A 15,514-nucleotide genomic window follows, 5' to 3' on the forward strand; every position below is an offset into this window, starting at 1 on the left:
TTGGAATTCAGAATTCTCTGTAGGTTTGTTGGGGTTTTTTTTTTTGCATGGAATGACATTAAAAAATGTTGGTGAGTGGCTATGCCCCAACTGACATTTGGGTTCGATTATTATTAATTATAATTATTAATGTAAGTTATTGAGATATCATGGAATCATTAAGGTTGGAAAAGACCTCCAAAATCATCAAGTTCAACCTTGTCAACTAAACCACAGCAAGTGCCACGTCCAGTTGTTTCTTGAAACCCTCCAGGGCTGGAGATTTCACCCCTTCCCTGCACAGCCCACTCCTGAAGCAGAACAATTTGTTTTTTTGGAAAATAAATGACAACATTTGTCAAATTGAACAATTTCAGGTCAGACTTTAAGACTTTTCACAATCCCTCAGACTCCTGGACATGGGATTCATATCACTTGGTGACACAGGATTCTCCTGGATCAAGCTGAGATAGGCTGATCCACTTGGATGGAAATCCATTAATCACAGATTTTATAATTGGCCAGAGCATCTCTGGCTGCCCCTGGATCCCTGGCAGTGTCCAAGGCCAGGCTGGACTTTGGGGCTTGAAGCAGCCTGGGATAGTGGAAGGTGTCCCTGCCCGTGGCAGGGGTGGCACTGGATGAGTTTAAGATCTTTTCCAACCCAAACCATTCCATTATTCCATGTGGAGATTATTTAATCAGAGATGGGAATGCAGTTGATTTTCAATCAGCTGGTGGGGCACAGAAGCTGTTTTTCCATACTGGAGTGATTTTGGGAGCTCTCCACAGTTCCCAAATGCTGTGCTGGTCTCTGTGTACTCACCTGCAAACAGCAGCTGCACTGCTTAACTCAGCTCCATCTCCTTCCCCTTCCCATGCCAAAGGAGAATTTTCCAGCTCCTTAACTGGGCTGTAAGCCACACAGAAAACACGGGGAAAAAATACAAGGTGTTAAATATTTGAAGAAAATTTGCTTACTATTCCTAGAATCCTAGACTGGTTTGGGCTGGGAGAGATCTTAAAGCCCATTCAGTCTCAGGGCAGGGACACCTTCCACTGTCCCAGGCTGCTCCCAGCCCCATCCAGCCTGGCCTTGGACACTGCCAGGGATCCAGGGGCAGCCACAGCTGCTCTGGGCACCCTGTGCCAGGGCCTGCCCACCCTCCCAGGGAACAATTCCTTCCCAATACCCCATCCAACCCTCCCCTCTGGCACTGGGAAGCCATTCCCTGTTTCCTGGCACTGAGTTCTGTCACTGTATGTCTGGATGTGCCATGAGGGGCAGAATTCCTTATCTGGGGGTATGATTTCTCCTTCTGGACAGCAATTTCTTATCCTGGAGCTTGTGTGTCAGTGTGTGAGGGGCGTGTGACAGTCCCCAACAGGTTGCTCTCAGCCTGGGGTTGCTGCAGTGCTCTGCCCAGCTCCCATCAGTGACCCAGACCTGCAAAAACTGCTGGTAAAGGGCAGTGGGCAGTGGTGACTGTGCTTAGCCACAATTTTGGGTAGCTAATTAAAAATATCTATCACTCATGTGTTATTTTCATATTAAATAAGCTGTCTCAGTTAATAGAGCAGCTGTTTCAACAATGAATGGTCCTCTAAAAAAGCTCTGGTGTTTGCTAGCCCTGCAAAAAACAGCATTTTAAGTTCATGATTTTCTTCTCCTTCCCTCTTCCTGCCCCACCTCCCAAAAACTGGGACAAATCCCTTTGGTTCCTTTCCTACAGCCCTAAAACCTGAGATTTATCAACCTTGTCCAAGGATTTATGAGGGGAGAAGCTACACCTGCAGCACAGCACTTGCTCTTCTTCTCAAGGATTTGTTCTGGGGTGGGGATGCTGTGCTGACATCCAGGAGGGAAGATCCCTTTCACTCAGATTTTTAATGTTCCATTTCCAGGGGGACTCCTGGCTCCCTTTTTCAAGGCTGTTGGATATCAAGTGGGTCTAGAGGATGGTCTGTGCAGTGTGTTCAGTGTCAGTGTCCCCAAGGACTTTCAATATTCCACTTGGAATGCTGTTTGCAGGTTCAGTGCAGCTGAAGGGTTTGCCAGGGATTTGTAGCACCCTGCACTGCCACTGCTCTGAAATGGGATTTACTGCTCTGAAATGGGGATTAGTGACCCACAGCAGCCTGATAGATTTGTGTGCATCTCTTCTCCCAGCATTATCCTCTCTGCCAACATTCCCTGCTCCCTCTTTTCCAAGGAAAGGAAGCAGACTGACTGCCAGCAGGGATGCTTCAGGCATGGCTGTTGTGCATGGCAGGAGCAGTTCCCAGCTTGGAATTGGTGCTGCTCCCGCTGCTTTGGGGGGAATTGCAGGAGTCTGCGGGAGTCTTTGTGTCAGGATAGACGGTGCGGGACAAAACTCAAGTGCTCTGTTGAAGCTAAAGGTTATTATAAAATAGCCTGCTAGGGACTGCCTGGCCAGCCCCAGAGCAGGACAAAAAGAGATAAAAGTGGGGAGAGAGAGAGAGAGAAGAGGGAGAAGAGAGCAAGAAGAAGAGCAAGAGAGAGTTAGGAGGAGTAAGAGAGCGATTTCCCGTTTACAATACAATAAATCTTCTTCCATGATGAAAATTCTAATTTCCACTAACCAATGTAATACAATATACAAATTCTATAGCATTTACATAGAGCCTATAGGAATCCTTATATTAGCATAGTGTGTTACATTTTAAACTCTAAGATCTAATCTTTGGACTTGTTGTCCTGCTGTGACCTTTGGAGTTGCTCTCTGGCCGAGGGCATTGTTTAATCAAGAGGGGATTACCTTCAGGGGCCATCCTATTGTTTCATGGTTATTCAGTAATAAGGCTTGGCATCTCAAAAGTGGCTTTCATTTCAATTTTGTTTATGGTTTCTATATTCCCAGAATCTGAGCGTTCACATTTCCAAGATTCCTCTGTTTCATCTTTTCCAACAGGAAATTATTGAGCTTTTCTTCCTGATCATATGGCAGCCTGCTTTCCTTTTGATCCAGAAGGAAAAAAAAGCTTTTAGAGGAGCAAAGGGAGGCTGTTAGAGCTCGAGAACACCGTGTGTAAAGCAGCCATTCAGTGCCTTGAGGATTGGATGTATTGATTCTGACTGGTTTTGACTGGTTTTGACTGTGTTTTCCCCCCTTGCACTGCAGGAGCTCCATCACCACTGTTTACATCGAGGTGCTGCCCCCCAACAACCAGAGCCCTCCGCGCTTCCCCCAGCTGATGTACAGCCTGGAAGTGAGTGAGGCCATGAGGATCGGCGCTGTTCTGTTAAACCTGCAGGTACAGAGGCTTCCCTGGGACTCCCTGAGGGTGGAGGAACCTTCTCCACCCTCCTGCCCTCTGTGGCCATGCCATGCACGAGCCAGTCCTTACATTCAGGGGGAAAAGGGGCAGTTCAAAGGGATTGAAAATTATTTCCTTCTGATCAACAGCCCCTTTTACATGGACTGCAGAGGAAAAGGGCTCACTTGGCTATTTCTGTCACTTCTTTTTTTGATTTAAATATTGTAAAAGGTGCTATAGGCTGCAAATGGCACTGCCTGGAGAAGCTGTGGCTGCCCCTGGATCCCTGGCAGTGTCCAAGGCCAGGCTGGATGGGGCTGGAGCAGCCTGGGACAGTGGAAGGTGTCCCTGCCCATGGCAGGGGGTGGAATGAGTTGATCTTCAAAGTCCCTTCCAATCCAAACCATTCTGGGATTCTGTGATAATTATATTAGAAAAAAATTCTGTGCATGGCTGGAAACTTGAAAGGCCTGTGATTTCTTGTGTTAAAATCTCTCTCTACATTTGCCAGCAGATCAGAGGAGCTTCAGCACCTCATTCAGGGGGAATTTCAGCAAGATTTTTGGCAATTTGCCTTCCCTAGCCTGTCATTCTTGAAAAAATGCCTGAGGATATTTCTTCCCCTTGGTATGTGTAACAACAGGCTGAGAGGGAGCAGAGATCCCAGTGCTGCTAGGCTCAGGATTAGTGGGACCTGTGCACTGGGATCAGGGGTCATGCCACAGCCACTGGCCAGGTCAAGGAGCAGGAACATCCCTCATCCTCATGCACCAGGACCAGACCTCCCCTTGTTGCACTCATGGTTCAAAAATCAGTTCTCTCCTCACTTATTTACTGTTACTTATTTACTGCATTGTGTTCTGCCCAAAAAACAGCTGTGCAAAATAGGGAGATAAATGGCAACTCTTTATTGAGGTCTTTTTTTTTGAGGGATCAGGAATTTACTTAATGCTGTGCTTAGCAGTAGTGAAATAAAGGAGCTCTAATTAACTCACTGAAACAGGTGGATGGAAAAGCTCCTCTAAAATGGTTTCCTGCTGAAAGACTGGGATTATTCTGGCTGGTTAAGCTCATACAGTCACTTGTGCTGAGGGAGGATGACTAATTTAGCTCAGTGCTGCCAATTAACTCCTGGCACATCCGTGGTGCCTGCAGGAGGGAGCAGTGGAAGGGCCAGGCTGTTCAGGAGCCTTCTCCTCCCCAGTGAGAGACACTTGGGGTTGGAGGCCCCAAAGAGGAGCAGGAGCCAGAAACATGCTGAGAAACAGAAACATTTGTGTTTCCTTGACAGGTGCTGGAATCTCTGGCTGAGGGCCTGAGGGATCTTTGGAGGCACAAAACCTGTTGGCAGGTTTTAGTGTTGAAGGATTTGATGGGATTTAAATGTGGTTGGAAAGTAAAGCTCCAGTGGAATAATCTGCTCTAATGTTTCACTAAAACCAACCAGCCCATTTTGTGCTGTCCCTGCTAAGGGACCTCAAGGGCTGTGTCCAGTTCTGTCCCTCCTGGCCAGAGAGCCCTGGAGGGGCTGGAGCATGTCCAGGGCAGGGAACGGAGCTGGGGAAGGGGCTGGAGCCCCAGGAGAGGCTGAGGGAGCTGGAAAGGGGCTCAGCCTGGAGAAAAGGAGGCTCAGGGGGACCTTGTGGCTCTGCACAACTCCCTGACAGGAGGGGACAGCCAGGGGGGGTCGGGCTGTGCTGCCAGGGAACAGGGACAGGACAAGGGGAAACGGCCCCAAGCTGTGCCAGGGGAGGCTCAGCTTGGACAGCAGGAGGAATTTCTGCATGGAAAGGGTGCTCAGGCCTTGGCAGGGGCTGCCCAGGGAGCTTTGGAGTGCCCATCCCTGGAGGTGTCCAAGGAAGGGCTGGAGGTGGCACTCAGGGCTCTGGGCTGGGGACAAGGTGGGCACTGGGCACAGCTTGGGCTCCATGGGCTGGGAGGGATTTTCCAGCCTCAGGGATCCTGCATTGTATGAAAAATACTTGATTGTCAAATCCCAAATAGCTTTAGCTTTGGTGCCTAGTTCAGGACTGTATCTCTTGTAGGTCTGGTAGTCGTCAATCTGAAATGTGGAAGATGGAGAGGGACTTTTTACAGGGGTCTGGAGTGCTGGGACACAGGGAATGGATTCCCACTGCCAGAGGGCAGGGGTGGATGGGATATTGGGAAGGAATTGTTCCTGGGAGGGTGGGCAGGCCCTGGCACAGGGTGCCCAGAGCAGCTGTGGCTGCCCCTGGATCCCTGGCAGTGTCCAAGGCCAGGCTGGATGGGGCTTGGAGCAGCCTGGGACAGTGGAAGGTGTCCCTGACATGGCAGGGGTGGCACTGGATGGGCTTTACAGATCCCTCCCTACACAATTCCAAGTCCAGCATTAAAACCTCCATGTGTACTAAAGGGCTTCTCCTATGTGCAGGATATTTTTGTTTTCATCTTCCTTTATTCCTGATTATGTAAAATCTACCAGGACATTTTTAACATTCATAAACTGAGTATTTAAGCTTCTGAAATCCAGAGCTGCCTTTTCCAGGCAACAGAAAGTTCCAAATTAGGCACCTAATTTGGTTGGGGTTTTGTGGAATTCTAGAAGTGCCTAAAGTATTGCCTGTGTTCCATTGATGATATGGAATATCACCTTAAATATTGAACAACTGTTCTCACATTCAAATTTTCTCACTGATGTTTCTTTTCCTGATTTTTTCTTATCAATTCAATCAGTGTTTGGGCTGGTGCAGATTAAGAAATTATTCTTTTGTGGTTCTTAGTAATAATGTGGTAGTTCTGCATACAGCAGGAGGGTTACAAAATCCTGGAGAGAGCCCACAAAACTTTTCAAGTATTCCCAAATTGCCAAATCTGAAGATCTGCAAAACATTAGGGTCAGTAACAATGCAAATGTAGCTGCTTTAAATTTGCCCTTTAGACTTTGGAAAAATAAAATGCACCTTTTTCTTGTCCATTAAAATTTCTTATGCTGATGATGGAGGACTTTATTTCTTTCTTATCCCCTTATTTATTTTCTAACACACCCGGCTGGTCTTGACTGGTGTTTTAATTAACAACATTTGAGATTAATGCAATATTAAATGATCTCCACTGCATTAATTTGTAAATAAACCTCAGAGTTTATTGCATGCCTGGGAGGCGTTTATGGCTTCATGTTCTGCCAGCCATTATTAATTAAAATATGCAAATGCTGTCATTTTTCTGGGAGCCTGCAGAACAAATAGGGCTGTTAGCAGGGTCCAGTTATGTGCTGAACAAGGAGGTACATGGAATTGTTGTGTGCAATTTATGGAATCACTCTATGCCATTGATCTGGAAAAAATCAGGAATAGGTTGCTCTTCTCCCTTGCCTTCGGTAGTTTTCTTCTGAACATAAGAACTTGGTGTTCTTTGCTTTTAAACAAAGCAGGAGTTTTTAAAATCAATGACTAACTTTCCCTCCCCTTTGTTTTTAAGTGTGTTGATTGAAGGTGGATTTTTTGTGGGGATAAGGAGAAAACTAAATCAACAACAGCCAGTCTTTGATTTTTTGGCTTTCTGAGAGCCCCCTGACTTTTTATGAGAGAATGCAGACCATAATGATACCCCTGAGACAACTTAATGTGAAGGGAGGGCAGGATGCCCTGCAGGGAAGGTAAAAGGAGGACAAAGGGCTAAAGACCAGAGCAACTGTGGGATTCTGGTAATTTAGGATCAAGGACAGTCCTCAGAGATGCCTCCTCACATTGTCTGCCTCCAGTGTTTGCAGCATTTTGTGTTCTTGGCTCAGATCCTGACTGTTCATATCCTCAGGCCAAGGAGATCCAAATTCCACCCACACCTCCTGACACTCAGTGCCACCCATGGAATTTATAAGCAATTTTCCCAGTCTGTCATTGATGATGTGGATGGGAATACTGATCAGTGCTGGGAGAGCTGTACACACCGTGCAGAACTGAGTCAGTACCAGCACTACCCACTACTGCTTGGCCTTAATTTTGATGATGGATTTAATTCTTGCTTAATCCCACCCTTCATTTGGAGACTGTGTTGTCAGAACTCCATTGAGAAAATGTCCCATCAAGCAGTGGGAAAAGCCTTCACCGTGGCTCAGCTGCTTTATTGATCCAGTTTCTGCCCTGTTCAAGAGACTTGTCCTGTTGGAAAATCAGATTAAATTGCTTCAGCATCCTTTTGTTCTAGAGAAATTTAATTCTGTGTTATCCATCTGCATATTGGCATTGCAGGGAAGTTAAAAATAATTTGGATATTTGTGGGTTTCTGGGAATTGCATTCCACCTGCCTGGTGCATGATTTCCTGGCTTATTCCTCCATGAAGGATAGACCTTGGGTTTGCTCTCCAGCATTTTTGTTCTCTGGGAGTCCTCAAAAAAAAAAAAACCCCAGTGGCATTGAGATTGTTCCAGCCCTTCTATACACCAGGATGGACTTCACCAGGCTTGAATTCCAGCAGATATTCAGAGATACTCTGTTTATGAACATCTTCTCTGCCTGACACTTGCCCAGCTCTCAGCTGAAGTTTAGCCCCAGTTAATTTAGTTTGGAGCTGGAACAGGGACAGTTTTACCTCTTTGACCTTCTCCACTTCATCACTTCTGTTTTCACATTCCTCAGGTTCCTTCTGCAACTTAAACATTTCTTTGTTATCCTTTGTGTTCTCCCCTGTTTCCATTCCAATTTTGCCTTGACTTTTTCTGACTGTGTCACCATCCAGTTTTTCTTGCTCTTCCTTAGCACTGATCCCTTCCATCTGACTTAGCCCCTGATTTATTTGGCTAAGCAAAGTTGTTTTCTTACTGCATTCCCTGCTCAGCCTTCACATTTAAATGATTTATTTAAATTTAAATGCTCTTAATTTTGGGGGGTGTTTGAGTTGAGGGTTTTTTTTTAATTTTTCTTGGGTTTTTTATTTTAAAAGCTGCATTTTTAGGTGGTCAGCTCAAAGCTACACAGCCCTTGATTGTGATCCACAGCAGCAACTTGCCAGGAGCAAGGTGGGGGTTGGCCTGTTCTCTTGTAGACCAGAGGAAATGGCCTCAGGTGGCACCAGGAGAGACATCAAAAGTAGTTTATTCAACTTCTGAAAGTTTATTTTACCACCCAATAGGTGGAATATCCTCATTTTGGTGCTGTTAATGTCTGTTCTTAAAGGTCTTACCCTGATCTTCACCCCCCCTACAAGCAAATTATTGTAGAGGGTGAATACTGCAGTTGGAACTCAGTGGAGCATCAGCCAAAGATTAGGATTCTAATAAAATATCAGAAAGAGGGATCTTGATAAGAAGGCAAAATGAAGAATGGGAAGAAAGGAAAACAAAGTTCAGTCTAATCAGTGTAGAGTTGCAGAAAAATAGAAGCAAATCATTAAAGCCTGAATTTCACACTCATGCTGCTGTAATATAGCTGTAATTTGATAATTAGATAATTACTAATAATTACTAATAATTACTAATAATTACTAGTAATTGTTTTCCTGCATTCAGGATATTGTCATTTCTGTGCAGCATAGGAATTCTGATGTGCTCCAACTTTATCTTGAGTAGCCCATCAATAACCAGAGTTGCCTTAGAAACAGGAATTGGTGTCATCCCTGTGGGAAATTTTCCTAAAACTTAATTCCCCAGTTTCTACATGGAAGGGAAGAGAAGAAACCTTTCCACTAACTGAATTTTATCTTCTTTTTCCATTCCCTAAAGGCTTTTGATAGAGAGGGCGACCCCATCAAATACCTCATTCAGAATGGAGATCCTCAACAAGTTTTTAATCTCTCTCAAAGGTAAGTGGGGAAACCCTTGGAAAACAGACTTGGAGCTTGTCAGTCCAGGGAATGGAGGAGCTGAGAGAAAAGGGTTGTGCTCAGACACCTTCAGCTGCTCCTTTGAGGGGCTGTCAGCCATTAATGTCTGAGCATTAATGAGAGCTCTGTGAGCCAAATTCCACTCTGGGGTTTGTCACTGACCACTGTTTATTTATTTTAAATACTTCAGGTGAGGGAAACTCACTGAGGTGGAAAGATTCTGTTTAAAAGAGTGGCCAGGGATTAATTAAAACCCTTTTACCTGTCAGCTCCTGACTAATAACAGGGACAATTTTTGCTTTAATTTTCTGACTTGTTATAGTTTAGCCTGTAGTGAAAAGTCTTTTGAGCATTGTTTAAGATCTGTATTTCACTTAAATTGAATTTCAACTTTATAGAGAGAAAAATAGAGGGTTTGTTATGAAACATTAGCACCAGATTGGTCTGTGCCTGGCCCACTACCCTTTATTTTACCTATTATTAGCTATTAATTTACCTGCTATTAATTATTATTTGCAATCCAAAGTATCCTTTTCCTTGCAGGAGAAAGGGAGGGTGGTGAGCTGACTTCTCACAATAAATGATGGACAGAAGTAACCTGAGGTTTACTAATTCCTGGTGCAAAATGATTCTAATTTGGTGTGAGGGAAAGATTGTGAACCTAAATACCCAAACCTCCTGAGACAGGTTTGTATGTTCTGAGTGAGCTGTGGATGATAAATCTCCCATTGGTGGAGAATCAAATCCTTCAGGAGACAATGGGAATTAAGCCTTGAAGATGCCAGGAGGTGCTGGTGCTCTCATCCACTAGGATTGATAAAGACTTGGCAGGTGAGGAAGGGACACCTTGGAGAGGGGACACTTTCCTCCACTGGAGTGGCCAGAGCAGGGATTGATGTTGGGCTGCTGGTGTTAGCCATGCCTTGGGATTGGAGTTCTGTAGGGACTCTTCTAACCCTTTCCTTAACATGGAGAAACTCAGCCTGACCTCCTCTGGCACCTTTAGAACTTGGATAATCTACAAGAGTGACATGAGAGATGCTCCAGAGAAGGGTTGCAGTGGTAGTAAAGAAGGATTAGAAGGTGAATAATCCAGCCTGGCTACATGAGAGATGTTCCAAAGAGGGGTTGCAGTCTTAGTAAAGCACCATGTTTCAATTTTAACATGAATAATCTCACCTGGCTGCACAAGAGATACTCCCAAGGGATCATTCAGTGATCACAGCACCCTTCATACCACACCATAAAATTCATGGCAGTTCTTCACACCAGAGAGGCTTAAAACATCTGTGGAAATCCAGGCCAGCTCCTGACATGAAGATCCTCTGGAACCCATGTGTTGGGATGTGAGCAGGGTGGCCATACCCAGAAACCAAGCAGTTAAAGGTGGTGTGGGATGAATTCCCAGCTGGAATTCCTGCTCCATCCTTTCACCCCCTCCTCTGGGACCCTTGGGAGGCCTGACTCCCCCAGCCTTGCAGCCCCCACAAATCTGAGCACATTTGGGGCTCAGTGCTCACTCTGCTCCAGCATCTCATGGTAAAAAGAAGAGTTTTTTGAAGTGTTTTTCCCTTTCTGTTCCTTTGGAAAAGGCTTTGTGCCAAGTTTTCTCCAGCCTTTCGCCTTCTTTTTTCTGGATACTGAAATATGTTGATCGATTAAAGGAGGATTACTATTAAATAAAACATCTTTGATGTGGGTGGTGTAAAGCTACAGGAATTTATCTCAATTTTGGATGCTTGAAGGCCAAGGCAGAGCCCATGACCAGGATTCTCATTCCCTTTTTCTGGATTCTTGTTTTCCTTCCTGGAGCATGCAGTTAAGTCCAGTGTAACTCCTGCCTGGCAGCACAAGGACTGGATTCTCCAAATTCTACAAATACAGGGTATTGATAATTTAGGGTATATAATTTAGGGTATTTATAATTTAACCTATCTTTAAATGATCTTCACCTATTGAAACAGACAGTCAAGTGTAATTTTTCCAGGGGTAGGAAGGAGATAAAAAAGGGGATATGGCAGACAGTATTGGAGAAGTGCACATGGATTCATGCAGTGTTTGATGTCAGTATTCTATTCTCAGCTCCACTTTAATATATATATTTTTAAATAATAATTTACCACTTAAGTCTTTTATATTTTATTTACTCTTTCTTCCCCATAAAATTTTTTGTTTGTATTTTCTTGCAGTGTTTTGAACACATGCTGAAAAGTAGATATTTCTATATAACGTAATTAATTTAATACATATATTTAATGTATTAAATATATTTATTTATAGTCATATACTTACATATTTTGGCTGATTGCTTTGCCTTCTTGTGGGCCATATTTGTCTGCTAAACTAAGAATTTTCATTAGTCTAAATAAAATCTTAATAATCAAATTGGGAATAGTAACCCAATTATGACTCTAATCAAGTAACTAAAATTGCAAATATAATATGTTTTATTATGTGTATATTGGTAGATATAAAATATGGATCATGTCCTTTATTTTATGTATAGATGGAATTTTAACATTTATCTGTGGATAATTATATGAATATCCATACACATGTATGGATTAATGATACATAGCTGTTATATTTATAGTTACAATAGCATAGCTATATATAAAATTAGCAATTAGAGATATATATTTAAAATAATATGTGGTTATATAAAATATATCAATATATCAATAATGATAAGTTACTATAAAATGTCTATGAGTGTATATTTTAAATAATAATATGTGGTTATATATTTAAAAATATATAAATATATGCAGAAACTCTCTCAGGTTTATCCCTTTCTATGGTGCTGCACTTTTCTCTCTGGAGCATCATTTTCCCTGGATCAGGAATTCTTAGCATGTGGAATCCCACTCTGGAAGAAGGAGGAGGATGCTGGAGGTTCCACTCTCCTCTCTCCAGGATCCAAGACATGTCAGCTCCAAATTTAGTGGGTTGAAAAACAAACACAAAATTAATTTACTCCTGGTTTTTACCAACTTCCAGGGAAGTATTTTAGATTCAGTGAAAATTTTCCTTTTTGAAGGAAGCTCGACAGGACACAAACCCAACTTTTCATCGGATAATCACAAGGCAGACAGACTGGAGCATCTCCTGAAATATGCTTGAAATATTATTTTTCCCACCAACCTTTCAATCCTAGGGCAGAATTGTGCTCCCACTCCAGTTCTCACCAATTTCTGTGGTATTTATTGGAACAGCTTTCCAGGAAGTGTTGGCATTTGTTTCTGTTGGAGAAAGTCTTGGCCTGAAGACAGTTTGCTGAGATCTTCTCTGAGAGTAGGGAATTAGAGAAGGAATGCTACAGAAGTTCATAATTTAGGGGGAAAACCCATGATTAGGTCTAGGTGTAACACATTCAAGTGTTCTGGAGAAGTCCAGCCAGGGAGACCTCTTGGTTTGGTGGGAATTTCTGCTTTGGTTTGGATTTTCTGTTTCAATAACACCTCTGCACAAGTTCATGCTCTGGGTCCTGAACATCAAATGTGGGTAGAGAAAATAAAATTTACAGCTGTGCTTGACCACTGCTTGTGTCTAATCCATCCACTGGCAATGGAATAACACATGGGAAGTCACAGGATCTCCAGATCCCAGCTGATGTGAATTTTGGGCTGCAAAAACTTGTGGTGTTACATCTTCTGTAAGATATTTGGTGGAATTCCGTGGGAGAAGCTGGCTGAGACCACTGTCACCCTGGATCCATAGTTGTTAAATATCCTGTGGATTCAGGAGAGGTGTCATCACTTTGTCACAACCTTGCTCAGGTTTCAGCAGGCACCAAAAGCATGGAAATGAAATGTGGAGCTTTGGGACAGCTCAGGGATCTGATGCTAGCTCAGTTAAGGAGCACTGAGCTTCCTTAGGCAGGATTGTCCTCACTGTGCCTTCCTAATCCTTCCTAACATAAAAGTAATGAGTCTGTTGTCTGTCTGTTGTCCCTCTGGGTGGCTTCCAGACATCTGCAGGAGGGAATTAGATCAGAGGAAAAATCCAAATTGTTTCATTTGTCAGCAGTTACAGGAATTTGCAATGCTTTCAAACATTGTTTAATGTGGCTTTCAATTAACCCTTCTTTTGCTGTCCTTTTAAAATAGGCTTCAATAATCACAACATGTGAAATCCCTGGAAGTGTCCCAGGCCAGGCTGGACAGGGCTTGGAGCAACCTGGGATAGTGGAAGGTGCCTTGCCCATGGCAGGGGGTGGCACTGGAGAAGCCTTAAGGTCCCTCCCAACCCAAAACACTCTGAGATTTGGTTTTCCCCGCCCTTTTGCCTGCAGTACTGTTTAATTATTAATTATACTTGCAGGCCTTACTCTGAAGTTACACAATGTGTAACTTGCCCCAGTAGCCTCTCCCTGAGAAGAGTCACCCTGAAGTCTCTGTGTGCTGTATTCCCAGAGTTTCCTGCTCAGTCTTGCTGTTTATCAGGACTCCTCAGTGATTAATCCCCTGCTTGTCCTTCTCTCTTCTCATTTATTGCAGCATTAATAGTAAAAATACTAAATAAACGTGTTTTGATAATGAAATAGCTGAAGTGCAGCAGGAACAAGTCAGGGTGCTGTGTTCAGTGGAGCTCTAGCAATGTAGTCTTACTAGGCTGATGCTTTAATCTAGGACTATTCCAGTATCCAAGTGGAGAACTCTAGGAATTGGCTCATGGTTTTTCTTGGCCTTCCCCCGCATAAAGCCTGAGAGCTCCTACAAAGAGGAGACTTTGTGTCTCTCCCAGCTGCTCTGCTAACGTGTCCTGGTTTGTTTTGTTCCCAGCTCTGGCCTGCTGGCCTTGGGAAAGCCGCTGGACAGAGAGAGCACTGACCGCTACATCCTGATCGTCACGGCCTCGGACGGCCGGCCCGACGGGGTGAGTGCACAGCTCGGCACCTCCACCTTGTTCACTGGGCTTGTTCATGGGTCCTGGCCAAACCTGCCTGAAATTGGGCCCTTTTCCTTGGGGTGCTGTGGGGGAAGCCTGTGTGTCACTGCCTTGGATCACGGACAAAGGGATTTTGCTGCTGCTTTGTGTTACTCCTTTCTGTGCATTCACAGATGTTCTTCTTCTATTTCTTCTCTATTCAATACCTGCTCCTCTTCTTTCCTTCTGCCAGATGTGGAAACTGAGTTAGTGATTTGTATTTTACCCAGCTCTTTTCCACAACTGACTGTCCAGCTCCCCAGAAAAGTCTTGGAAAAATCCCACTTGGCTTTCAAAAAAAGCAGTTTTTTCTCAGGAGCTATCTCCAAGTCTTCTGTGTTTGCACCGATCCATGACCCCACAACCAACCCCACCAACTGCTGCTCACACTTGTGATAATAGCATAACTATACACACACACACACACACACACATATATATATATACAAAATATATAATAGCATAACAAAATGACAAATTTTTTTTTCAAATTTCCTATAAAATTTAGAAAAAACCAGTTTTCCTATTAAAAACCCATTTCCTAAAATGGTGGGCTATTTAAGGATATATGTTTATTGATCAAGCAGAGGCAATGGAATAACTTTTCCTGGAAGTTTGCACCTGGATTCTGCAAGGTACTTGGGAATGCAGCAGCTCTTCCATGGGATAATAGCAGAGGTGGGAGAGAAATCTCTGTACCTTGTGTGTAAGGGCAGATCTAAAATAATATCTCTAATAATTAATAAATAGCAAGAATGTATGATCTGGGCTATTCTAGAAGGATGTGAGATTGAAACAGAGAGATGACTACATTGGTACATTACTACAGAGTGAAAATTCTGGGATTTGGGCCTGTGCTTATTGTGGCAGAAGAAAATTTTGTTTATTTCTTCTATCTTGTGCTCTTTTTAGCTTCTTCACCTAACAAACTTCGCCTTCCTGCTCAGGATTTACACCCAAAAATATCAAGGAAGCCTTTATACAATTTAGTAGCAACATGGAGGAATTATAACAGAGTCTCCACCTTTTCCATGAAAAATCTAGTTACAGTTTTTGTGATAATTCATTTTAAAACTTGTGGGTTTGTTCTTCATGAACTGCTCTCATAGCTGTGAGTTCAGTGGTTTTGATCTCAATCTTCCAGCTGGGAAATCTGAAGATGTAAATTAAAGACTTGCAAGTTGGTTCAGGCTGTGTGATGCTCCTGAAATACTCTCTGGGGTATTAAAAAAAAAAACAGGGGGACTGAAAAGCTCCTTCCTCTTCCTTTCATCTAGAGAGAGATTCATTTGCTTTGCCCTGGGATTAAGTGGCCAGCAGATTAATTCTAACATTCTGAAGGTGATAGTTGGGGTTTTGAAAAGAAATCCTGTTAATCATGGCACAGTGCTTAGCAGATAATAGTTGTATGTGAGCTGAGATACAGTGTTTGAAACTCTGGAAAAACCACCCAAAATAAACCTTGGAGGGCTCCTTTAGAGTTGTCCCTGGACTGTGCTGTTGAGCACCTCTTGAAGTTCTTGTTAC

The 15,514-nt window shown here is 43.5% G+C and overlaps 1 protein-coding gene across 2 annotated transcripts in view; it reads left to right on the forward strand.

Annotated features, from left to right (window-relative positions):
* Positions 1-15,514, forward strand: part of PCDH15 (protocadherin related 15) — a 643,053-nt gene that overhangs the window by 517,601 nt on the left and 109,938 nt on the right. For both annotated transcript variants that reach the window (XM_056495514.1, XM_056495516.1), the window contains 3 exons: positions 3,123-3,255; positions 8,958-9,037; positions 13,843-13,936. In XM_056495514.1, coding sequence (XP_056351489.1) covers positions 3,123-3,255; positions 8,958-9,037; positions 13,843-13,936 — 307 coding nt within the window. The remainder of the gene's footprint in view (positions 1-3,122; positions 3,256-8,957; positions 9,038-13,842; positions 13,937-15,514) is intronic.

Source organism: Oenanthe melanoleuca, chromosome 6, assembly GCF_029582105.1.
Source record: "Oenanthe melanoleuca isolate GR-GAL-2019-014 chromosome 6, OMel1.0, whole genome shotgun sequence".
Classification (NCBI taxonomy): domain Eukaryota; kingdom Metazoa; phylum Chordata; class Aves; order Passeriformes; family Muscicapidae; genus Oenanthe; species Oenanthe melanoleuca.